Source organism: Carassius gibelio, chromosome A5 (assembly GCF_023724105.1).
Source record: "Carassius gibelio isolate Cgi1373 ecotype wild population from Czech Republic chromosome A5, carGib1.2-hapl.c, whole genome shotgun sequence".
Classification (NCBI taxonomy): Eukaryota; Metazoa; Chordata; class Actinopteri; order Cypriniformes; family Cyprinidae; genus Carassius; species Carassius gibelio.
Genome location: NC_068375.1, coordinates 34,577,452 through 34,604,048, shown reverse-complemented (window position 1 = coordinate 34,604,048; position 26,597 = coordinate 34,577,452). Strand labels below are relative to the sequence as shown.

Here is a 26,597-nt window from a genome sequence, read left to right as displayed (position 1 = left end):
ACATGTTCCGTTTTTTATGGGACGTTTGGAGCGTTTTTTTGGGAAAGTATGCTTGAATTGTAAATATTTTCGATATTTACAATATTTAAAAATTTTACATCTTATCGCTTATATTCAGTATATCACCCAGCCCTATTGTACACTACCATTCAAACCTTGTGTTGAACTATGTGTTGTTGTTTTTTGTCTGTGTGTGTGTTTTTGAAAGAATTCTCTTAAGTATTGTTTGGAAATGTTATGCCAGATATTGTGATTTCTATTGTAATGTAAGAGTTGCTTAAATATCCAATTACTTCTGGCCTTTGTATGTGAACAAAAGTGTATTCAAAATACTTTAAGTTCTTACTCAAAGGATGAAATACTCCAAGGCACTCGTACAAAGGTAAAAATACCTTTAATTAACTGAGCTAAATCATTAAAAAAGTTAAAAGTGTAGATCTATGGGTTTTGTGTAGCCAAAATGCATAGATCTACACTTTCATCTTTTATATTTTTTTTTTATGATTTAACCTGGCTAATTAAAGGCTTTTTTTCTTTATCCGAGAGCCTAGGAGTATTTCATCCTTGCAGTTTGATAATTTACCTGTAATCATCCAGAGCACCAGTGGTTACGTCAAGAGACCAGTGCAGCATTCTCAGCTTTTATTACTTTAAGTTCCTAATATAACTGAGAAAAAACAATAAGCGCATATGTGTAATATTGTGAATGGCAAAGCGTTCATATCCTGCGGGAATCTGGTTCCCTGCAGGTCAAGTCATGAGTGGAGGTATATTTTGTCAGCATCTTATAGAGCACATATTGTTCTGTGCTAGAAGTGTTGTGTTCCTGTTTGTTGTGAGATGAAGAAATGATTGATCCAGCTCTCCAGGTGTGGTATTAACACTGGTCACTGTTCATGTGTTTGAGTGTGTGTTTGTCACTCAAAGTGACCGACATCAACCCGATTCCTTCACTGTGCACGCGGGATGACACAATGTCTCAAGCAGGGTGTGAAAAGAATAACTGTACACGGGTTCCTGGAAAGCATGCCTGCTCACAGAAATGTAGTCAAGTGGATGTGAGCCACAAAACGGTGATAGGAAGGGTTGCCAAGGGAACGATGCTGATCTGTGAGACCAAGGTGGATACATGTTCAAATGGATGTCTTCCATCACCACTTACTCAAGGTCTTTATTCTCACATCGTGAATATTGAGATGTTCCTGTTTGTTTAACTTCTGCTGAGATACTTTTATTGTGGCTGTAGATTTACGCAACTTCCTTCTCACAAGCGATTTAGTTTACAGCGTTTTGGTTTTTATTGTGTCATTTTAAAGGGAGATCTCAGGGTTGTGCGCAGGAAGCCTGATGTTGCACTGCCATTGCACAGTATAAAAAAGCCGGTGCTAACAGACATCTGTCCTCACCTTGTTAGTTGAACAAGTGTTTTCTGAAAGACCTTTAAAAGTGGAAAGTCAGGTGTGTCAGGCATATAAACTCATGCTAGGACTAGTTCTAAAGAGGTCATATCATGAGAAAGCAAAATTTCCACTGATCTTTGGAAATTCACTACAAGGTTACAGAAATCTGAGCTTCCTTCCTAGTCTGAAAATGCTTTTTTTTTAAAATAAAGCTGCAAATACTCATTTTGAAACCGATTATTAGTACATGAACACAGAGATCATATGAAAATTGTTCAGAAACGTGGCCTAGTGTCCAGTCACAAGGAGGGAACTGCATTTTCAGTTCCACATTAAATATTGTGATATAAGGAAGTCAAAGTGTTGAGAAACGAGTTATAACACAATGTACAGGCGTTGTCTTCCATCTTGGATTATGGTGTGCTTGTTTTGACTAAGGCTGCACAATATTGGAAAAAGGGACATTGGGATATTTTGTTTCTCTGCAATGTATATTGCTATATGAAACAAATACAGAAATTTTCACCAAATTACTTGGTTTATTTGGAAAGAATGAGTAACAGATAGTGGGGTGATTTTTGATGAGAAGTGCCTCTGCATAGAAAAATAAATGAATTTAAAAAAGAAAAAATGTACACTGCCAAAAATTATACTAGCCCTGCCATAATAAAATATATTTTTCACCCTTTTCAATACTTTGGCAAAAACTATTAACTAAACTAATATATACTTCTGACTAGGGCTGCACGATTATGACAATATTCATAATTGTAAATAATTCCCTTGAAATTGTAATTGCGGTTATAAATCATTGGATGATGTTGATACCATTGTTTGAAGCAACTCTAGCTGTTTTTTATATGAAAATAAACACGCTGAAAACACTCTTACTGAAAAACTTTGTGCTTTTCTGTAATATTAAGCCTCAAATGTCAACTATACAACGGATTGGTTTCTTCTTTAAATTATAAAAAAGTAAAAATATGAATGGTATTATATTGTTATACTAAAACTAAAATGAACATAATGGGAAAATCCCTTAAAATAACATGTAGAAAGAAAAAAACGCATCTTTAGCACACCGAATAACATAATTGCCACTTTGAATGATTACGTAATTATGGCATCCATATTTTTTGTGTGTTTGTCCATTCAAGCTCAAGTAGATGTGAAAGAGAATTTGCTGTCCGCGCGGACCATCAGTCAGAGATTTGACTCTATGGTGCACGCTTTGAGGGTGTTTGTTGTAAAACATTAATTTAGTAAAATTGAGGTTACTGTCAGAACATTACTACTTTGCTCTTGTGACGCTTTCTTTAATTTCAAAATCTGTTATTTTAATATAAATGTACACTTTTATTTGTTTATAGAAACGGGCGACTTCCTTGCCCTGGACTTGGGAGGAACAAATTTTCGAGTTCTGCTTGTCAAAGTGTCCAGTAATGGAGGACAAAAGGTGGAGATGGAAAATCAGATCTACGCCATTCCAGAGAACATAATGAGGGGCAGTGGGTCAGAGGTGAGGAGTGAGTGTGTTTATATATATATATACAGTATATATATATATATCCAAAAATAAAAATTTGTCCATCAAATACTCACCTTGGTGTTGTTCCAAACCTGTTTGGCTGACTTTTGAGAATTAATATTTTTTTGTCTTTTTAATTATGCATCATAGATAGATTTGTCTTGTAGCCTGGATTCATCATTATTATAATTATAAATTGCCATTTTTGTTTTTATGAATATTCTCCAGTTGTTTACATAATCTAAGAGTGAAGATATTGAAATTGAATTTATTAAAGGGTTTAAGATTTCTATCATATTTAATTTCCATTGCAGTATAAGATATTGAAAGCTTTTGCCCACACTTGCAGCGCAGACATCATCTGTCTGCATGAAATTACTAATTTAGACAGAGCCCAAATTAATGAACACATTGTGCGTCTTGTTGTCATTTTAATTTTATCCTAGATGTATAAAACATACATGTTTTTGTTTTATATCTTCATATTCAAATCGGTTTCATTTCAATCATGAGACATAAACATGCTAAAGTGATGCAAAGAATATCTAATTTCTCTGATAAATGGAGGTCATTGGTGTATTATTAATTTATCAAACAATATAAAGCAATCTGAGATGCTACAATAAACTGTTAAGCATAATAATAAAAGAAATGGTCCTTAATCTAAGTTATAACCAAATAAATGGACTGTCATGCATAAAAGTGTGTCTTAGGTGGCTGGGAACTGAAACGTGCCTGGTTTAAAAGCAAACCAATGTTTTCTCACATACTTCATCCTTAGTCTCTGTGCTATTCTGGCATTGAACAGTCCTTTAGCCCTCTGCAATAAAGACTGTCTTGACTTCAATCATTGCAATTTGACCATAAGACTCCTTTATAAGTGTGCATGACCTGGAGATTGAAGGTATAGTTGGAACCCAGCTGGCAGAAGATGATGAGTTGCACCTGGTTCCTCACAGCCCATGGCATTATGGCTTTATAATTTCAACGTGTAATACCTATTGTGAGGAGACCGCACCACATGTTGATTGACAGTCCCTGTTGGATTTTTTCACTTTGCTTGTTTCCATTTTATTATAACCTGAAGAGGTGTTCATGAAGAAAAAAAAAAGAAAAAAAAATAGTCATACCTGATGTAATCTGTGCTTATGATTCTGTAGCCTATGAAATATTTCATACTTGTGAGAGGAAAATAAAGCCTTTGGCCAACTTGCACATGATATATTTGGTTATTCTGTTTAAAGTTATAGATCAGACCATATACTTTTTGGCATGGGACACGTTTGTATGTAATGAATCCTTTAAATCTAAATTAAGAAGTCTTAAAATGAATCGTGTCATTTGATTTCTTTTCTTTTCCAGCTCTTCGATCACATAGCTGAATGCTTGGCCAGTTTCCTCGAAAAATTGGGCATCAAAGACAAGAAGCTCCCTCTTGGCTTTACCTTTTCATTTCCTTGCCAGCAGACCAAACTAGATGAGGTGAGATGTGAATGATTCAAGGGAAACAAACACTAAACTTAGCAGCTCTTTTGTCAGAATGTCATGTTTCCATGGTTGCCCTTATCTCTCGACAGAGTTTTCTGGTGTCCTGGACCAAAGGTTTTAAGGCGAGTGGAGTGGAGGGCAGAGATGTTGTGGGCCTATTGAGAAAAGCCATCAAGAAGAGAGGGGTGAGTGTAATGAGTCACTGTGTTCTGTTTTACATTCACAAGCTATTTGTTGTCTTTCTTGTCCTAACAATGTGTGAAACGACTAAGGCAAAAGCTTCTTTATATATTTATGTATGTAATAAACACTGTATTTACACTACTGTTCAAAAGTTTGGTGTCAGTGAGATTTAGTTATTTTTTCTGAAACAAAGTATTGCTTTTTTTAATACCAGGTGTAAATAGGGTCAGTAATGGAGTGAGCATGCACAACATTTCCAGAAGAGAACAGAGAGAAAATAATTATTTGATTATTCAGAATTGAAGTGTGATTTTTCCATAAAGGCTAGAAAATGTACATCAATCTGTGATGTCTGGCGTAAATTGACCACTTAGTCCTCACGTCAAGATAATAAATGCATGGGACTTCTTACTTGTGATTCAAGTATCATCGTTTTGTTCATTTCTTAAGATACTTCTGAGAACAAAGACTTGATGTTGTGTGTCACAGTGGTAAAAGTTGTCTGTTAGCAGTTCTATTCATCTTGATGTCACTTACAGTACTTGGCAAATGCAGGAAGCAAACGATTTGAATTCTGCTCTTGACTGCATAAAGATTTTTTGAGCCAACGTTCATGTGATTAATTTATGCTATAGCCACGGGCCTATTCTGTGCTCAAGCACATACATAAAGCTTGCCTAAAGCACTGCCAAAAGTAATGATTGTTGGGAAATACAGCAAGGAGATATTTTAAAGGGTGTCATATGATGTTGCTAAAAAGATCGTGTTGTGTATTTGGTGGAATGCAATGTGTTTATGCAGTTTAAGGTAAAAAAAAAAAAAAAAAACGCATTATTTTCCACATACTGTACACTATTGTTGCTCCTCTATGCCCAGCCCTTTGAAAAGTGTTGATTTTTACAAAGCTCATCATCTTGAAAAGCCAGGTGTGCTCTGATTGGCCAGCTATCCAGTGTGTTGTGATTGGCCGAATACCTCAAGCGAAATGTTACGCCCCTTACCAGACTGTGATGCTGTGTGTTCTGGCACGACGAGACAAAGACAATGAAACCCATCACAAATGAGGCGTTTGTTGCATCCAGTGGGGACATAATTACAATCCGATTCCAATTCTGGGAGTCAGGATCCGATTCTAAAATTAAATTTTTTTTTCCTAATTAATTTTAGGCTATTTGAAAGTTTACAGACAGTCCTATTTATGGGATTTTCTTTTTTCCTCTATTTTTTCCATGTATTACTGATGAAATCACAGACGGTGGTAGTTTAACAGGCTGGATTCACACTAATGCACATTACTATTTCGATATATCAGACGTTTTGTCCTGTTTTGAAAACACAATCGGACTGTGTTTACATCAGTTTGAATAAAAGTGTTTGGAGATGCAACTGCATCTAACCTCAGCTGTGATCGAACTTCAGGACATCAAACAAAAAGCACACATGAAAGTCTGTCAGCATGTGAGTTTCATGGATCTTATATGTACTGCATTCCAAATGGAATAAATTAAATATCTAAAGCAATGTACATGTCTCACAGCGCATATCGTGTGCAATGAAGACCGCTGCGATTGTCTCTAGTGCACACACGTGCCATATGTGGGGAAAAACCATGCTTTGAATCGATTCTGAAATGTTGAGAATCTTTGAAAGGGGAATCATGGTGCATCAGAGAATCCATTTTTTCCCACCCCTACTGTTAGGCATGGACTACATGTTGGTTCATTCACAGAGACTGAGAGATCAGAAAACGTATCCTGTTTTTTACCCACTTATTTTTACAAAGTCAAAACTGTTCTAAAATTTAGTTGACTATTTGGGTCACAGCCCTACATAACTCGTTCTTTATTTGACCTTTCGTAAGTGTTTCAGCTTGGAAAAAAATGGAAAACAAGTACCAGCATTTTCTTTTTTGATCTCTACAGGACTTTGACATTGACATTGTGGCTGTGATCAATGACACCGTTGGCACCATGATGACCTGTGGGTATGACGACCATAACTGTGAGATCGGCCTCATTGTCGGTGAGTCACTGTCTTAAATTTGCACTTGTATGCTAGCTGAGATCAGTGGGAAATACCAGCTAGGGTGGCAGTGATATTGTCAGACGTGCTTGCTGTGAATGAAAGGTGCTTTTTTCAAACATAGACCTTTTATTCTGTCATTTGTTTTGGTAATAGGTTGTGGAAATATTAGAGCAAACATTTCAGGCATTTTATTGCCTCTTTAGGCCTATTATTATGGCCTAACAAAATGATTTTGGTGGCATTTTCGTAATGCTAATTCTCAAATGAATTAATTATTTTGATTCATGTTCCCCAATAGTGTGTCAAATACGTGTAATTATAGAGGCTAGAGCAGATGTTCCTGAGCCTTTCACACAACTTGATTTGCTGTGCACAGTCTCAGTTATTACACTCTCCTATTTGTACTTGCTTTCTCACATTAGATGGCAAATATAAAAGTCTAAATTTATAGCTGTACGTGGAAATACAGCCAAAGTTCTTTTAGAGCAAAAACAGCTAGAGTGAAGCTTTTTTTTTTTTAAAGCTATTAATTTATAATGCCTTCTATTTCAAATAAATTCTGTTATTTTTATCTTTTGTATTCATTGAATAATCAAACGGTGTCATGAGTTTGCTTGTGCTAGTGCAGTACTTTCCAGTATTTCTCAAGTATTTTCCTACTTGAGCTGTTTGGCTGTAAATAGTCTTGTATATGTATAAAATAAAATACAAACAGACCTCGCTCAAAATCACAGACTTTTGAGGATAAACTTAAAGTGAATGAGCACATTTCACTAATTATATGAAATTAATTGTTTCATAGATCGTTTATTTTAGGAGATTTCACATAAAAAAAATCATGCCTTAAAAACTACTCAAAAATATTGTGTAATATTTTTAACTTAATTTTTAAAGTAAATAGCTCATTCCATTTTTTGCAGTTCAATGAACATGAAAGAGCATTTTGTGTAATTGTTCGATCAGTGTTTCAACTGTGGAAAAACATAAATAAAACAGCTTGTAAGCAGAGTGACACGTAGCATTTCATTAACAGCTCATTAGTTTGCTATAAATTAAGTCTAGGGAAGAGCATTTTGTGAAATATTATATACTATATACTCATTATATATTACTTTGCATGTTAGTAATGACTTAATTATTTAATGTATGTTTAAATAAATCTGTTATGAAACAAGTCGACAGCCACTGCATATATTTCAACAACAAAAAGAAACATTATAATTTAGAAGTTAATTAAAAAAATAACTTTTGCATTGTGCAATTTACATGTTTGCATACAATTATTATTATTTTTTAAGTATTGATTATTATATTTAAAAATAAATAGTAATTAAATTTAAGGTTGGTTATTTGTTAAGTGTAACCTTTTAGTAATGTAAAAGGTAGGGATGCACCGATACCGATATCGGCCCCGATACTGCGCTCCTGTACTCGTACGCATATTCGTAAAAATGGCCCGTTACCAAAAGCCTACACTACACAGTGTGTGAACATAGCTGTGTTCAGAAAAAAAAGAACTCTGACAACAGAACAACAGAGAGTTGAATGAAGTTATTAGAGATTAAGGATGTCTATGGAGAACATGTAAGTAATTAATATAATGTTAAACTTTCAATGTTCATGCCTTTGTAGCAGAAGTAAACGAGCTGATAAGCAGAGCGTGCTGAGTGGATTGAGCGTGCGGCTGCGCAGATGCATGAGCTTGTTGAGTGAATATCTCACACAGACATCTCTGGAAAGTTTGTAGTTCGGTCGGATATGTCAAAAGCAAGCAAAACAGTGTACAGGTTACTAAAGTTATTTGACATTAAGGAGAGCGAGAGAGGGAGTCAGAGAGCACACACTTCTGTTACATGATCTTGATTGTTTAGTGCATGCATTTGGATTAAAACTAAATCATACATATAAAACAAACAAAAATTATAAGGGCATTCCCTATTAACAACATTTATTTTAAACGTCAAGCAAACATGATTACAGCAAAAGTGAAACTGGCAGACTGTGTGAAACACGCTAGGATGGACGTGTCTTCTTCACCAATGCAAACGTGTCTGCGTACAGTACATGTGACGCAAGTTACATCACCAAAATAGTACGGGCGTACTCGTGTAATGTATAAGGAGTGGTTCCCTGCATTACAGTATTGAGCTAATGCAATAGAGTTGCTCTAATGCGCCGTTTAAATGAAAAGTGAAAGTAACAAAAGCTTATACAATACATTTTAACAGGTATAATTAAGTGTGGAAATAACTGAAGGAAATATCTGTTTTTTAACTGAAGCCGACCAACGTGACTTTTCTTCTTCTTCTTCTTTCTCTCTGTAAAAAAAAGGGAAAAAAAGACAAATGATGTGAAAATACAGGTATCAGTATCAGAGAATACCAAAAAATGAAAACATCGGTATCGGAAACATTCTGAAAAAAGTGGTATCGGTCCATCCCTAGTAAAAGGGCTTCCTATAGTTTAGAGCAGAAGCTGAGGTAATTTTTGCTCCTAAGAAAAGGTTAATTATAATTTAATTTATTTAAAGAAAGAGCAATTTGTTCAGTAATTCCCCCCCCCACCCCACTGTACGAAAAACAATAAAGAACCATGGTGTATAAACTGAGGAATGTACAGAACCGTCATTTTTGTGTACTTTTTAAACAGTTTTAATGCCAAATTTAAGTGTATAATGTGTAAATAAAATGTTTTTTTTAATTAATATTGAGTAAATAATAGGAACTTAAAATAACAAGTCTGTACTTAATCATGATTACTATCATACAAATGGAGAAAATCCTGTATAGCTGGAGGTAGCTGTTTTTTTTTAATCATTATTATTATTTTGAACACCGTTTTGAGAGACTACAGCAGGCTTAGTAGCTGGGGTAATACAACAAGCTTACCTATTTCCCACTGAGACAGACCACTGTTGAGTGTACAATTGAAATATAATTCAACATCGTGAAGATATAATGAATTAAATTCCCCTGTCTGCACTTTTAAACACAATCTTTAGGATTTTCATGAATCTGTTAAATATGTGCTTTTCATAGTGCTTAGAAAACCAACAGGCTGTAGTTTTAAAGAGGACTTGCATGGCAGAATTTTTGCATTTGCATTCAGTCATTGCATTCAAACTGCATCGTATAGAATGCAATAAAAATATACCTCCCTGACATTGCATGCCTTTAAGAGTCATCTCATCATTATGTCAATCATTATTATATTCTTAAATATCTTAAATATTGTGTTTTAGCCTCCTACACAGATACGTTTTCACAATCACAAATCATGAATCGGCTCCACTGCTCAAGTCTTTGTAAGAGTAATAGAAAAAAAAGCCATGTTGCATCAGCAGGCTTAGGTTCAGAATAGACCCACCCAACATCCATCATACCTTTAACATTTTCTTGAACTTCCCAGTTTGTTATCTCCTTTAGTAGTTCAAATACGCAAAGCAAAGACAACCGATAGCAGCCATTCTTATCATGGGACGTGATGGTGATGGAATACTTGCAATACTTCACTTGGCTAGACATTTCAATAACTCTGGTTTCTTCCCATTGGATAAGAGACTATCAGATGATGTTTGTTTAAAGTATAGTTCAGTGAAAATAGCATATACACTGATTATAGATAAGTTATTTCTTATCTTTAAAAATACAGTTAAAGGAAATTTAACTCCAAAAAGAAAATTGTCACTAAATATTCTCCCTCATGTTGTTTCTTGCTGGCTTTAGTATCTACTTTGTCATTCCTTAACGTGCTCCTAATCTTGTCTCAACATGCATCGTGCCTTTGTCATTGCAGGACAGATTTAGCATGTTGACATGCTTCATTCATAAAAAAATGTTACACTCCCCTTTCTTTCATTGCTCATGTGCATTGGCTGCTGCAGAGACTGAGTAAACTTTTTATTCATAATAAGTCACAAAGAGGTCCTTTACCCCCAAAGATTTGACATTGCACTGTAGAGATATCAGAGGCCCTGCATGAATATTTGATATGGTAACACAAGCCTATATATCAGATTTCTTAGTGCTACATCAAAGCAGAAAATGAATTTGGACAAATATCAGGAAAGGAGGGAGGTACTGACTCCCACAGTCATGGAAAATTCCTACATTTTGAATTTCCAAGCCTCTTGAAAGTTGAAATGTTTGCGTTTAGATCATTAAAATAGGGCCTTCTGTTTCATGCTATGACATTTGAATTTATATATATATATATATATATATATATATATATATATATATATATATATATATATATATATATATATATATATATCTGTAAAACATTTTTAATGTGGCTGGAGTTATGGGTAAACAAATCGTGGTATGTTTTACAGGAACGGGCACCAATGCGTGTTACATGGAGGAGATGCGGCACTTGGAGCTGGTGGACGGTGATGAAGGTCGTATGTGTGTGAACATGGAGTGGGGTGCGTTCGGTGATGATGGCTCCCTGGATGACATCCGCACTGAATTCGACCGGGAGATTGACGCTGGGTCCCTGAACCCTGGCAAACAGCTGTGAGTGACAGTCCTGCACCTGACAGTTAGTGCCACTCCCGACAGTTCTTTTGTTAACACAAAAAGTCATTGAAGCCCTTTTGCCTAGAGGGCAGTTGTGTCAGCCGGTTGTACTACTAGGCAATTATGGAAGAAGTTACAAGGTTGTCACCATGGTAACAAAAAGTACAAAGTCCTTGAACAATTCACACACTAGTCTGAACAATTTTGGGAAAACGTATGTTCCTGCAATAGGTAGAAAGAGTAATGAAAATATCATTAACTGTGCATTAGCCTGCTTTTCTGATCATAGCTCATGGGTCCCGAGAGTTTTAAAGCTGCAGTTCCTGACCCTAGTCATATTGACTCCACAGGCGCTTTCATTTTGTGGGTAAGAAGCAGCACTTTGAAAGCTTTGAAAATGCAGAAGTGTAATCAAATGCTATGATGCCTTGAGTGCTTGTTGCTGAGCTTTCGAAATGCCCTCAGTGGTGGACTATGGCAATTGATTGCCTTATTGGATTTGCACATGCACAAACTAATAATAATTCAGGATTGATAAAGTAGCTTTGAAACCTCTAGCTTTTCCCCCAGAGATCCTGGTTTCAAAAGATCAATGGGAATATGCTGTGTTTTACAGTTGTAAATCAGTGTTATTATTCTCTCGCATACCCTGCTCCTTGAGATGATGAATGTTTAGACTGTGTCCAGATCGAGTACTGCAAACATTTCCCTGTTCCCATAAATAAGAACTCTTAACACCAATGTAGAAAAAGATAGACAGATTTTATTTGTGTTGTACATTAAAGTACAATATGACCTCGTCAATTACTTACTGTGTCTTTATCCAGTTTATTTATAGCAGGATATATAATGGAGCAGGGTTAAGTTTTTTTTTTTTTTTTTCATTTTCCTTCATAACTGATATGCTACTAAAAATCGACCTAGTTTCTTGTGCAAGTATCGTTTTATAATACCATTTTAAAAGTTTGAGGTTGGTAAGATTAAAAAAAAGGTTTTTGCATTTTTTTGCATTTATTACTGTATTATTTAAAAATACAAAATCATTTTAAAATGTAATTTATTACAGTGATCAGGTTTCAGCACCATTACTTTGTGAATAAGTTTGTGAAAAACACGATAGTTAGTTCAAAATTCTTTGAAGTATAGAAAGTTCAGAATTAATTTGAAATAGAAAATACATATTTACAATGTTTATGTCATTTTTGATCAATTTAATGTATCCTTGCTCTCTAAAAGCATTAATTTCATTAAAATAAACCAATAATAAATAAATAACAAATAATAAATTGCTTCCACTGTCCTTATTGGTAAGTCGCTTTGGCTAAAAGCGACTACTAAATGAAGAAATGTAAATGTAAATAAAAATAACACATTTTACTGACCCCAACCTTTGAAGATTGGTGTATGTGCGAACAGTATCATTAAAATATTTACAATGACAAAGATATTTATTACATTTAATTTAACAGAAGTATATACTAATTACATAATTCCTTTATACGATTATATAATTCCTTTAATATTTTGTAATATTGCTAAAGAGTTTTTCAGGTTACATAGTACTATCTTTAGCTGTCTTAAGTAAAACAACACCCATAATAAACATCTGGAAACCTAAAACACATAAACAAGAAGATATCAATCCAAGTAGCATTTAATTTTAGGGAAAGACAATGCTCTTTAAAAAAAAATATGTTTTGTTTTAAATGAATGAAATCCATTTTCTTTACTATGTTGATTAAGAATCATTATCAACCAGTTACATTCAAGAAGAAATGTTCATTGCATTTTTTTTAATAATTGTTTTTCATATTCTTTGTCACACTTGCTGCCAGCCTTATGGCCGAGATAAATTCTCATTGCGAGTGACCCCAGTCTGCTCTATATTAATTACTTTCAAGGTCCCTGGATAATAATCATCATTTGTGTGAACATACCACCTCCTCCTTTTTTCACAAATATTACCCACACCCCTGATTACAGGGATAGTCCTCTGAAGCCACCTGAGGTTAAGTATCTCCCTCAAGTTACTAATGATGATTGGGGATCGCTCCAGTTCACTGCTTTCTCCAGCGTGGGATCAATAACCTCTAGGCGACCGTTACCCCATACGTCACACTGTGTCATGACAGACATGTTCATCATGTTCATCGGTCTGACTCTACATGCTGCATGTTTTGATTTTGTGCAGGTTTGAGAAGATGATTAGTGGGATGTACATAGGGGAGCTGGTCAGACTCATCCTGGTGAAGATGGCCAAAGACGGTCTGCTGTTCCAGGGACACACCACTCCAGATCTGCTCACCACTGGCCACTTCCAGACTTCCTTTGTCTCTGCCATGGAAAATATAAAGTCAGTACCTTTTTGTGCTTGTGTGTTTCTTGCCACACTAAAATGGCTGCAGAAGTAAGCTAAATCTGATAAAGTTAATGAATAAAATAGCTAAATCCTATTTTTAAAGGAATGGGTCACACAAAACTGATTTGGATTTGATTTGGAGAATTACATCATTACATCACTTGCTCAAAATGAAATTGAATCAGATTATTATATTTTTTTGCCATGCCACTCATTATTATTTTAGTAGTAATGGTTTATTGCTTTTAAGCGTAATGTTTGGGTTTAGCATTAAGGTTGAACTAAGTTTTAAAAATGAGAAAAAAAATGATTAGTGACACTGCCCCAGAACTCCGTAATATGGAGTTAGTACTGTAACTTTTTAGTGCCTTAAAATGACTCGCTTGCCTTTCTGCCTCATTAAAAGAGCCCTCATCACGATGACTGATAGCTGGAAGTCAGTGCAGACCTGTTTCACTTCATCAATTAACTACCCCCATATTTAGTTCTGTCTCCAGCAAACCCAGCAGTTGAGACATCCGTGGGAGAACACCTGTGGTCTCGACAGAAATGACATGCTTCTCAAAAATACTGGCATGGGCTTATCTTAATGTCAAACCCGCTGTCGGTTCACAGACTGAGCACATTTGTGTTATGAAAGAGAGTTAAACTTTTCTTGTTTCTTTAACATTATGAAACCTGTTCAGATATCAGACTTTTTGGAGTTGGAAGTCAGCACTTTTGCATGTTAATTGAAATCTAAAACTATTTTTGTTAATTATAGATTATGAAAATCTAATTGAATCCGAGGCTGATGTTATAATGTCAGCTTGCTTGCACGTTCTTGGCATTTCACTAAATATCACTTAATTAAAACTGTTTTTAAATTTTTGTTACTAAGAACATGATGTATGTGTCTATATGCAGGTGCATCTCAGTAAATTATAATGTTGTGGAAAAGTACATTTATTTCAGTAATTCAACTCAAATTGTGAAACTCATGTATTAAATAAATTCAGTGCACACAGACTGAAGTAGTTTAAGTCTTTGGTTCTTTTTATTATGATGATTTAGGCTCACATTTAACAAAAACCTCAACAAATTAGAATACTTCATAAGACCAATAAAAAACTAATTTTAGTTGACCTTCTGTAAAAGTATGTTTATTTACTGTACATGTACTCAATACTTGGTAGGGGCTCCTTTTGCTTTAATTACTGCCTCAATTAAGCGTGGCATGGAGGTGATCAGTTTGTGGCACTGCTGAGGTGGGATGGAAGCCCAGGTTTCTTTGACAGTGGCCTTCAGCACATCTGCATTGTTTGGTCTCTTGTTTCTCATTTTCCTCTTGACAATAGCCCATAGATTCTCTCTGGTGAGTTTGCTGGCCAGTCAAGCACACCAACACCATGGCCATTTAACCAACTTTTGGTGCTTTTGGCAGTGTGGGCAGGTTCCAAATCATGCTGAAAAATGAAATCAGCATCTTCAAAAAGCTGTTTAGCAGAAGGAAGCATGAAGTGCTCCAAAATTGTTTGGTAAACGGGTGCAGTGACTTTGGTTTTCAAAAAACACAATGGACCAACACCAGTAGATGACATTGCACCCCAAATCATCACAGACTGTGGAAACTTAACACTGCACTTCAAGCAACTTGGGCTATGAGCTTCTCCACCCTTCTGCTGCGTTTAATTCCTCCTGGAAAGTTCGTACTTACGAGTTGACAGGTTGTAATAACGACGTCGGGTGCGTTCAAGTCAGTTTATTCAGCACAAAATGGTGGTGTACCTTCTTTTAATAAATTACAAGAAAATACAACAGGGTTTTTTTTAACTCTGCATATAGAAAGTGAAGAGCAAAGAATTTGTATAATGTGTTATGCATTTTAACTTTTTAAAAATAATTTATGAAGCAACTTTAATCTGTATCGCATATAAACATATTAGTTATTATATTGCAATCCTGTCAATTTCAACTAAAAAATTACCATCAACAACAGACGTTGCATCCACTGATTCTGTCATGTTTCTCATTGATGCCCCCAATTTGGAAACTCTGAGCTTAAAGAAAATTCAGAGTTTCCCACTCGTTATTACGACTTTGTGGTGGCATTCATGTGGGTTTAACTCGTAAATACGATGTATCTGACATGACTTGAATGCACCATTCCTCCAGATGCTAGAACCTTGGTTTCCCAATGAAACAAAAAACTTGCTCCCATCTGAAAAGAGGACCACTGGGCAACAGTCCAGTTCCCCTTCTCTTTAGCCCAGGTAAGACGCCTCTGACGTTGTCTGTGGTTCAGCAAATCTCTTGACACATCTGTGTGTGGTGGCTCTTGATGCCTTGACCCCAGCTTCAGTCCATTCCTTGTGAAGTTCACTCAAATTCTTAAATCGACTTCCCCATGATTGTGTAACCCAGGGAACCAAACTGAGAGACCATTTTGAAGCTCAGGAAACCTTTGCAGACATTTTGTGTGGATTTAGCTGATTGGCATATCACCATATTCTAATTTGTTGAGATAGTGAATTGGTGGGTTTTTGTTAAATGTGAGCCAAAATCATCACAAATAAAAGAACCAAAGACTACTTCAATCTGTGACTGTGATGAATTTAATTACTACACAAGTTTCACAAATAAATGAACATTTCACAACATTCTAATTTATTGAGATGCCCCTGTATATCTACTTTGTGATCCAAAAGTCTGAGACCACAAGTGGAAATATTTTTTACTTATTACAGATAAGATCAGCATAACAATTTGATTGGAAATTTCAGAGTTTTAATGTCTCAGAATTTCATTTGTTGTTCTTTCCATTGAACATGAATAGTACACAGAAACACACTTCAGAAGGTTTTCCTATAAAACGTAAGACTGATTTCATTCCTGTAAGATTAGATCCAAGAATAGCAGATTTTTGGATCCGTTCAAAAGTTTAGGGTCGGTAATATTGTTTTTGGAGTGGTTTTGAAAGTTTCTTGCTTACCAAGGATGCATTTATTTGATCGCAATTAAAATTAAAACAGTAATACAGTGAAAATATTTATAACTTAATATATGAATATAAGTAATAACAAAACTGCTATTAGAAATAGTTTAGAAATAATTTTTAAATGCTGATTTGGTGACAAGGAAATTAATTTAGAAAACTGTTGTTAACGATTTATGAAAGTTAACTATTTTCCAACAGCTAAAGACGTGATGTTGTTCAAGCCTCTGCCCTTAAGTTGATATTCATGCAAACCTCCAAATTAATAAAAAATGACTTTCTCTTCTTCAGGAAAAATGAGGGTCTGGTGAGTGCAGAGAAGGTGTTGAGAGAACTCGGACTGGACCCGTCCCCTGAAGACTGCATGGCCGTGCAGCGTGTGTGTGTGATTGTGTCTACACGTGCGGCCCATCTCTGTGCTGCCACGCTTGCGGCTGTCCTACGGCAGATTCGAGATAACAAAGCCGTAGAGAAATTTCGCACCACTGTTGGCGTGGATGGATCGGTCTACAAAAACCACCCACAGTGAGTCCAGTGTCCAGTACCAATGTCTGCTTTTGTATTTACATGATTAAATTCATGTATGGTAAATATTACATACCACTGATTTTTTGTTGTTTGTTTCTTCTCAGTTTTTCAGATTATTCTAACTAATTACTATATGGTTGAAAATGCATTTAAGGAATGCTCTTGAAACACAAAATTCAACTTGCTCACCAATGCTGTTATTAAACTTTAGTTTTTACCACTTGTTTAACAGTTAAACTTAATCCAGTAGAGAGAAGCATGTGAGCAGAAATGAAACTGAGAAAGATCAAAACAGCTCACTTTTGGTAGGGTTCACCACCAAGGGTTTCTCTGTTTCGTTGTAAGAGATTGACAAGAAAATCGAGTGGTCGCAGCTCGAGAAGTGACACCCTGTAAATGTGTATTTGTATTTTTGTGGATAGTTGAGGAAGTATTTTTGTGCAGCTTTAGAAGTAATCTGTGAAACATGATATACAGTACACTAAAAAACTGATTGTTCCGTCTGCTCTTTTGCATCTTATTTAACTGTTTGACAATGCTAGAAAAATGTTTGTTTACAAATTGACCAAGAATAATTACTGTGGCAAAATTTTAGATGAGAGTGAATGAGGGTGATGGCTTATCAGTTTGTTCATAAACCTGCTGCCGAAAGCCCATCTCCCCATCTCCCCAATAAACGATTCTTCCGGGATGTTGTCAGAGAATTTGGAAAGGCCATAAACGCAGCAGGGAGTTGAATTGCAAGGTCTTTTAACAACCACCTGCTGAGATGCGCTTCATGCATCGATTGCCTCTGATTCCTCCATGACTATGGAAATTGATGACTGAAAAATGGCTGAAAAATTAGCTAGTGGTCATCTAATGGGTGCTACACAACAATAACAACAATAATAATAGTTCCCTTTTTTTGCGCTTTTTTTCTTCTTTTAGTAGGTAAAAAAAAAAGGAAATTAATGTCATGCATGTTGTCTTTTTTTTCTCAAAATGTATATTTATTTAGATTTCTATAATTTAAATAAATGATGTATGTATGTGTATACACACATGCATATATGGTAAATTTGTAAGTTATAAATTATAATTTATATATAAACAATTATTTATGTGTGAAATAATATTTCATAAATATTTAGTAATACAAATATACTTTTAAATGATATATCGCAGAATTGTACTCTGCATATAACATTTTATTTTTAATTTTGCATGTATTTTGTTTTACTTGAGACTTCAACAGCTTTATCGGAGATGTTTATTTAATAATACATTCGACAGTAACTTTTCCTCTGTGCTGTACAGACAGCTTGTTTGCATGGCTTATGTTTTATGAAATTAAAGCTGTCTGCAAGCATCGACTTTAATTAGTTGGTTTATTTTAATCCAGCATGACTTCCTCTCCCGGGGTAATATCCCATGCATTCATAAGAAAGGATCACATTCTGGAAATTTCCTGAAGTGTGGATTGCACTCTCAGAGATGAGTGTACTTCTCTCTCAAGATGCACCTGTGTTGATTGGCTGTGTGCAAGTGCTAGCTCATGCCAGTCATGTGCACAGACATCATTGAGTGAGCTTCTTTTAGGTTGTGACACATTTCTGTGGCACCTGTATCTAGAGGCAAAGATTATTTTCTTTAAAAGCTCTTGAGTTTGTTGTGAAACGTCAGAAATATGAATGATTTCAAGGGACACATATTTTTTCTTTAAAAGGACAGTCAGCAATAACAACAGACTGAAATGAAATAAATACTCTGTAAAGATTTTACCCCCTTTATGTATATCTACAACAGACCGTGTAAACAACTTCAATGATTGCAATGGAAGCAGTCTAGTTTGTCACATTATGCTGCAGCATGTACTTCTGTTGCATGTAAAATTTGCAGCTGAAATGGTTTTTGAAATGGAATTTTTTTGCTTATATATATTCAAGTTTCATGTGCTTCTACTAATTTAAATGAGTTATTGAATCATATGTCTAAAAATAATCTAAAAATAATAATTTACATTAAGAAAATGCATGTAATCATGATAAAAACGTTTTGTGCTTTTTTTAAATAAAAAATATATATATTTACATTTTATGCATTTTATTCAATTATTGTTATAACTTATAACACTTTTAAAATAACCATGCAATTTTATTTTATATAAAACATGTATTTATTAAATTGTATTATAATTTAGTTGGCTTTTAACAGAACTGTTTTATTTTTTTTACTTGAAATGTAAATTGAAATGATTACAATTCATTATTTTATTTTATGTAATGGAATGGAATGTAAGACCAAGGCTTACTTTTATACAAAAATGTAATACGTCATTACCATCCCACATTTTTTCAAAAAACACTTGAGGGCCATGATCAGAACTTCATTCCAGGATTTGATAAATGTTTTTTTGAGTTTGTCATTTGTTTAACTGAACAATCACCGACCAACAATTGCAAATCACTGCCCAGAGCAGTAATTCTCAGATCTTTAAATGTAACATTCAACCTCCTATTTTATTATAAGCCAATGTTATTTATTTCCTGTGCCCCTTCCTTTCCTTCTTTTGTGCATCATTCACCTTTCCTTACTTGTTCTTACTTTTCATCTTGGCCCTTTTCTCTCTCACCCACACACTTGTTTGTTCTCTGGCTTTTTTTCTGAAGGTTTGCCCGCCGACTGAATAAGATGGTGCGGTTATTGGTGCCTGACTGTGACGTGCGTTTCTTGCGCTCTGAGGATGGCAGTGGTAAGGGGGCTGCCATGGTTACAGCTGTGGCATACCGGTTGGCAAAGCAGCATGCAGCGCGTCAGCGTATCCTGAACACCCTGCGTCTCAATCGGGATCAACTCCTGGAGGTGAAGAAAAGGATGGAGGAGGAGATGAACCGAGGCTTGGCTAAAAAAACACATGACATGGCAACTGTCAAAATGCTGCCCACCTTTGTACGCTCCACACCGGATGGAACAGGTTAGAGTGAGAAACACAGTTTTAACTTATTTTAGTTAACCCAAAAAGAAAGTTCTATCATCTTTTATTCACCCCTTTATGTTCCAAATCTATGGAGTCCCTTAAGGGTCATGGTTGTGGAAAAATACAGGTTGGGAGGATTTAAAAAATATCTATGTATTTTGTGTTCTCTAGCAAAACTTTTGCATTCCCCCGAGTGAACACAAATTATTTCAGGGGAATGCAAATTTTTTGCGACAGAATGCAATGTATTTTTCGCACCACCATATGACTTTAGGGGCACCAGTTCATAATGAGCATGAAAGCACCATAATAGTGCTCCAAATGACTCATGCACTATATTCCTGAAGTCATATATGATATGATATAGGTATACTGAATCATATAATATTATATAACTATGAAGAACAGACTGGAAAGTAATGCAAGCCATTCAGGATCCATCCAGGTTTTTTTTTTTTTTTCTTCTTTTTGTCTTTTTTTATATTTGAATTCTGGACATGCATCTGGACTATGTACAAGCTGTGGTGGAATTTTTTTTTTTTTTGTAATCTTTTGAAACCCATTGACAGTTATTGCCACTATGATTCTTTCGCAGCTGTGAAAAGTTATGCTTATGTGCTTCATGGAAAAAAAAAACAGAAAAAGCTTTTAAGATCAGATCACAAATGGGGATGTATTGCATGCAAAATAAAATGTCATTTCATCTTGCCCAAAAAAATCAAGGAAGATCTGGAGGGAAAGTGTTTGAATATAAATTGCAGTGCATAATACATCTTATTTTGATTCAAGCTTGCTTAGAATGACGACAATTTCTGAGAATGTTTTCCATGCTTTTTTTGGTGGTTTTTTTGTGGGCAGAGAAAAATCGTATAAAGCAGGGAGTAAATACAGAAAAGATTTTATTTTAAATTAAAAGTGTTTCTTTACTTTTTTTTAATTCTAAAACTTTATTAGTTCGTTTACATACAAATTGTGACTTTTGAAACCCCTTGATACAGCTAAAACGCAGTTGAGATGGAGAAATGAAAGAATTGTGACTAATCTAAATATACTATAGGACCAAAGCTTTATTGACCAATGTAAGGCAAAAAAAAAAAGATAAACTGGAGTGAATGTAATACCTTCGATGTTGTGATATACAAATAAATGACCCCTCCGTTTCTACTCCATACCACCTCTGCAACTAGATCGTTCCAAAACAGTCCAGAAAGTTGATTGGTGTGTGGGTGTGTGTCTAAATGAGAGGGCGTGTGTGTGAGATCGAAAGTTGTTTCGGTCTCTGAATCTATTGTGAATGTCCTACAGAGCGTGGCGACTTCTTGGCCCTGGATCTGGGCGGTACAAACTTCAGGGTGCTCTTGGTGCGCGTTCGAAGTGGGAAAAGACGGAGCGTGGAGATGCATAATAAGATCTACACCATCCCCCAAGACATTACCAAGGGCACCGGCGAGGAGGTACACCCTCTTATCATACTCCACCTCATTAACACCCATTCAAGATGCAAATTGGGTACAGGGTGGATTCCTTTCATTTGCATGATGATGACGTTGATTTTCTTTTTTCTTTTTTTTTTTTCAAACTGAGCTGCGAAATTGAAAGAGGACCTAATATATGATGATCTTGTGTGTCTTGGATTACAGGATAATCACACTTGACATACTATGTGACCTCCTAAGTAAAGTTATGAACCCTTTTCACAAGACTGTGATGATGCGTTTAACTGTCATCAGCATCGAAAATCCATGAAAGTTTTACATATTTGTTTTTTTTAATTTTATTTTAATGTATGCACATTTATAAAACAAATCTTTGTATTATATCACCTTTATATCAAATTACAAAAAAACAGTTAACACTAATGCAAGGTGTTTCTAAAGCATAGTTTATGGGAGGGATTGTAAATGTGAGCAAATGGGAATGAAATAAGATATTTAATTACTCTCCCATTCAATGCTCTTTATGTGGTCACCACACATCTCTCAAACATACATATATAGTGGTGAACTGTAGGATTGAATTGCACCTCCAGACACTTGTTGTAGCATAACCTGTTCTCTTGTACACACTTGGTTTCCAGTGCTAATGCTCATTTTAATAAGCACATATGCTAGATAATGCACTTTGTGTATAAACAATCCTTTATCTTCACCTTTGTGTCTGTGTGTATCTGTGTTTGTGTGTGAATGGTCCTCTGCAGTTATTTGATCACATCGTGCACTGTATTGCTGACTTCCTGGAATATATGGGTATGAAGGGGGCATCACTGCCTCTGGGTTTTACCTTCTCGTTTCCTTGCCATCAGACCCGACTGGACCAGGTAAGTCCACACACACACACACACACATCTCTGCTTATTCAGCTGTCTAAATCAGGACAAACTGTTGACTTGTTTTTGGTGATTTAGCACTGTAAATTGTGCTTTCACAAATATGGTACTAAATGGGATTTAAACCTTTAAAAATATTGACAAAATAACTCAATTATAAAATTTTTTTCAAAGGTTTAATTGAGATGCAACTTTTTTTATTTTCTTACCAATAATATACTATGTGTCATAGTTCACATATACTGTATATATATATATATATATATATATATATATATATATATATATATATATATATATATATATATATATATATATATATATATATATATATATATATATATTATGTATGTGTGTGTGTGTGTGTGTGTGTGTATATGTATGCATGTATAAAAATATTATAAATATATATATATATATATATATATATATATATATATATATGTGTGTATATGTATATGTGTGTGTGTATATATGTTCACAGATTTATTATTCATTTCTTACTTTGAATTTAATATGAAGATTATTAACAGACTGACAAATTTTGACATATGTGTGATTGTAGTCAGAAATATAGGATTGCAGAAAGTAATCAAGATCTCTGATGTGAGAAGTCAAAATCATTATTTTAAGGGTAGTTTCCATGCTATAATCATTTTATGTAATAGAGTAGTTTTCTCTCTAAAGAACATGAGGTTCATACCTTTTTTGCTTGAAAAAAATAAAATGAAATGAGACATTAGTTTGTACCTATTATTAGAAAGTGGCACAGATATCATGTACTCTTTTATAAATCATTTTTCTTCAAGATGATGTCCTCAAAACTGCCTTGTCAGGTTTAGCTAATGTCTGGGGGAATTTCTGAAAAAAACCTCTCTCAAACATAGAAACAATGAAATATTTATCTACAGTGGTGTCCTGTGTCCACTATATCCCCATCTCTCTTTCTCACAGGGTGTCTTGATAAAGTGGACAAAGGGCTTCAAGGCCTCAGGGTGTGAGGGAGAGGATGTGGCCACGCTGCTGAAAGATGCCATCCATCGCAGTGAGGTCAGCACTACCGCCCACTAAAGTGCTGCAAAAGCAATTTCTGCACTTATTAGCCACAATTACTCAGTCTTTTATGGCAAGATGTAATTAGTAGATGTTCAGTCAGATGAATCGTGTCCTGAAATGCAGTCATGGTTCATTTCCTTAGCCTTGTTGGTAATATCTCTCTCTCTCTCTGTCTGCTTTTGTTTCCTCAAAGGAATTTGATTTGGATGTGGTAGCTGTTGTGAATGACACTGTGGGCACGATGATGACATGTGGGTACGAAGATCCACAATGTGAAGTTGGGCTCATTGTTGGTGAGTGTGATTTCTTGGCCTCTGCACATTTGATTTAGTTTGTTTGGATTCGTTTGTGTAGATGAATTTCAGGGTTCATCATATTAAAGGGGGGGGGGGGTGAAATGCTATTTTATGCATACTGAGTTTTTTATACTGTTAAAGAGTTGGATTCCCATGCTAAACATGGACAATGTTCCAAAAATACTCCTTCCGGTTTGTCACAAGTTTCGGAAAGTTTTTTTCGAGTATGGCTCTGTGTGACGTTAGATGGAGCGGAAAATCCTTTTATGGGTCTTGAGGGCACTTCTCCCGGAAGAGCGCGCGCTCCCGTATAGCACAGCACTGAGAGCACAGACATTCACTGATCAGAGCAAGAGAGCGAAATGTTACAAAAGAAGTGTGTTTTTGGATGTGAGGGCAAGACAACCCTGCACAGATTACCAAAAAAAAAACATCAAGGGACCAGTGGACGGAGTTTATTTTTACAGAGCATCAACGGAGTTGTACAAGTGTTTTTGTTTGTTCCCTGCATTTCGAAGATGCTTGTTTTACAAACAAAGCCCAGTTTGACGCCGGATTTGCACATCGTTTATTTCTTAAGGATGATGCAATCCCAACGAAAAAGGGTCACGATCGTGTGTTGGAACCGCAGGCGGTGAGTAAAACTGCTTCAAATATCTCTGTGTTGTTAACTTAGCTATCGGCACGTAAGCGCATCAAGTAAACCTTGTACACCTTTAAAGAAAAAAAAAAGACGACATAAAGTGGAACTTGGTCATTTTCCAAAACCGCTAAGCAAATATATACAGTTTCAATACATACTACATAGAGACGTCCTGCTGTATTCATTCCTGCTGCTGCTCTCGTTCAGTTTCAGCCTCTGGATCTGATTCTGGATCGTAAATAAACGGCTGAATCTGACTGTTAGCCATGGTTTGTTTTGGATGATGTTTTTTTTTCCTCACGGTAATGTCACAGCTTCCAAACGCTCTCAACGCAAAAGCCTACTCGCGCTCGTGATTCTTTAGCTCCGCCCACACGTCACCCCTCCAGCAGCTCGTGTTTTTCTGGAAAAAATCTGCACAGACTATCTTTCTCTTATGAATATAATAAAACTAAAGACTTTTTGGAATTATGAAGGATGCAGTACTACTCTATAGGTACTCAAGATTAACAGGATATTGAGTGAAAATGAGCATTTCACCCCCCCCCCCCCCTTTAAGTGATTGTCTAGTTGCCTCAATATGTATTTGAATTTCTTCATTTAAATATACATGTCATTGAACTGCAGTTTCACATGCATTTTGGGAATGGAATATATGTTACGTTCATCTTATTTACTTTATTGACTTTATTATTTTGCAAGATTTCCATCACCATTTTGACTACCACAAATATTTTATTTCAATTGTGTTTTTGTAATATCATTTAAAGCATAACACATTCATTTTGATTTAGATAGACTCATGCAATTTGTCAAATTAAATGCCTCTTTCTTTGATATTTTATAAGTTTAGTGTTGATATCTTAGATCATTTTGGGGACATTGTAAATGTGTTTGTGTACAGCATCTCATATCATTCCGGATATTAATGTGTGAGAGAGTGCATTTGTATTTGTGAACTGCAAGCTTCAGTGTGTTTCTCTCTTCATTCTGTAGGCACAGGGACTAACGCATGCTACATGGAGGAGATGTCAAACGTTGAGCTGGTGGATGGAGATGAGGGTCGTATGTGTGTGAACATGGAGTGGGGAGCGTTTGGGGACCGCGGGGAGCTGGATGACTTGTGCACAGAGTTTGATCGAGCTGTTGATGACCAATCCACTTACCCTGGGAAACAGCGGTGAGAGTTCAGATCTTGATACCTCATGCCATGTTAAGTTCCTGTTAGAGAAATGTTTGCATTTCTTATGGGGTTTCAGGTTTGAGACCGAGGATGGTGCAGGTACAGGTACAGGATCAACCCAGATGTCAGGTTTTTGCACTGGCTTCCAGTCACGCATGAAATAGATTTTTTAAGTGCTATTACTTATTTATAGATGACTCAATAAAAATACATTATGGATATGCTTGCAGAATTTAAACCTAATGCACCTCTTAGATCATTCGATTCAGGTCAGCTTAGTGCAAGGCCTAGGGTACTTTTCAAACATGATGAAACTGCGTTTACTGCTAAACTGCCTGCAGCTGGAACCTACTTCAAGGGGCTCCCAGATTTGTCCCAAAAGCAGTCCATACTGTCCAAATGAAAACCATTTTTACTCTTTAAATCAAAATGAATTAAATTGAATAAAAAATGTAATTAAAATGAACAATACCATAAAATGTAGCCTTTTTTATTCTTATGATACCTTTTTGCCTTTTTTGGAGCTTTATAAATAACAGTGGGGAGGAAAATGACCAGCAAATGTTTCTGTTTGCATTCTAATGAAAAAAGAAAATCATGCCACTTAATGGTCATGTATTAATTTAGGTCACATGTCCCATGAGTGCATTATTTAGTTTCCTTATTGTCCTTTAATTTACAGTTGCAGGAAAAGTATAGATTGAAAACCATGGATTGACCAAAAATGGATCTCATCTTCATCAGTCACTGCTTAAATTGTATTCATTGAACAGACCACGTAGTGAATAACTGTACAATGTGAAAAAAAAAAACTGTCAACAATTATTCATGCTCCATTCAATAACCAGTTTGCCATCTTTCACCAGTAGTCAATAACAGCCAACATTAACCTCCACCAGATGTTTCCTGTAAGAGCAGATCATATCTACACAGCAGTCAGGAGGAATTTAGTTCTGTTCCTCTTCACAAAACTTGAGTTCAGCAGGAATCTTGGGATGCGTGATCTGATTGTAGTTTTGAGATCATGCCAAAGCATCTCAGTCAGGTTGAGGTCAGGACTCTGGAGTGACTGGACCATGCCAGAAGGTGTATTTTCTTCTGTTGAAGCCATTCTGTTGTTGATTTA

At 35.5% G+C, this 26,597-nt stretch overlaps 1 protein-coding gene across 1 annotated transcript in view; it reads left to right on the top strand.

Moving 5' to 3' along the window:
• Positions 1-26,597, top strand: part of hk2 (hexokinase 2) — a 41,557-nt gene that overhangs the window by 8,305 nt on the left and 6,655 nt on the right. Inside the window, exons 3-15 of the mRNA XM_052596934.1 lie at positions 2,771-2,919; positions 4,291-4,410; positions 4,506-4,601; positions 6,522-6,621; positions 10,961-11,144; positions 13,339-13,500; positions 16,772-17,005; positions 19,660-19,964; positions 21,273-21,421; positions 22,165-22,284; positions 23,248-23,343; positions 23,543-23,642; positions 25,285-25,468. Coding sequence (XP_052452894.1) covers positions 2,771-2,919; positions 4,291-4,410; positions 4,506-4,601; positions 6,522-6,621; positions 10,961-11,144; positions 13,339-13,500; positions 16,772-17,005; positions 19,660-19,964; positions 21,273-21,421; positions 22,165-22,284; positions 23,248-23,343; positions 23,543-23,642; positions 25,285-25,468 — 1,999 coding nt within the window. The remainder of the gene's footprint in view (positions 1-2,770; positions 2,920-4,290; positions 4,411-4,505; positions 4,602-6,521; positions 6,622-10,960; positions 11,145-13,338; positions 13,501-16,771; positions 17,006-19,659; positions 19,965-21,272; positions 21,422-22,164; positions 22,285-23,247; positions 23,344-23,542; positions 23,643-25,284; positions 25,469-26,597) is intronic.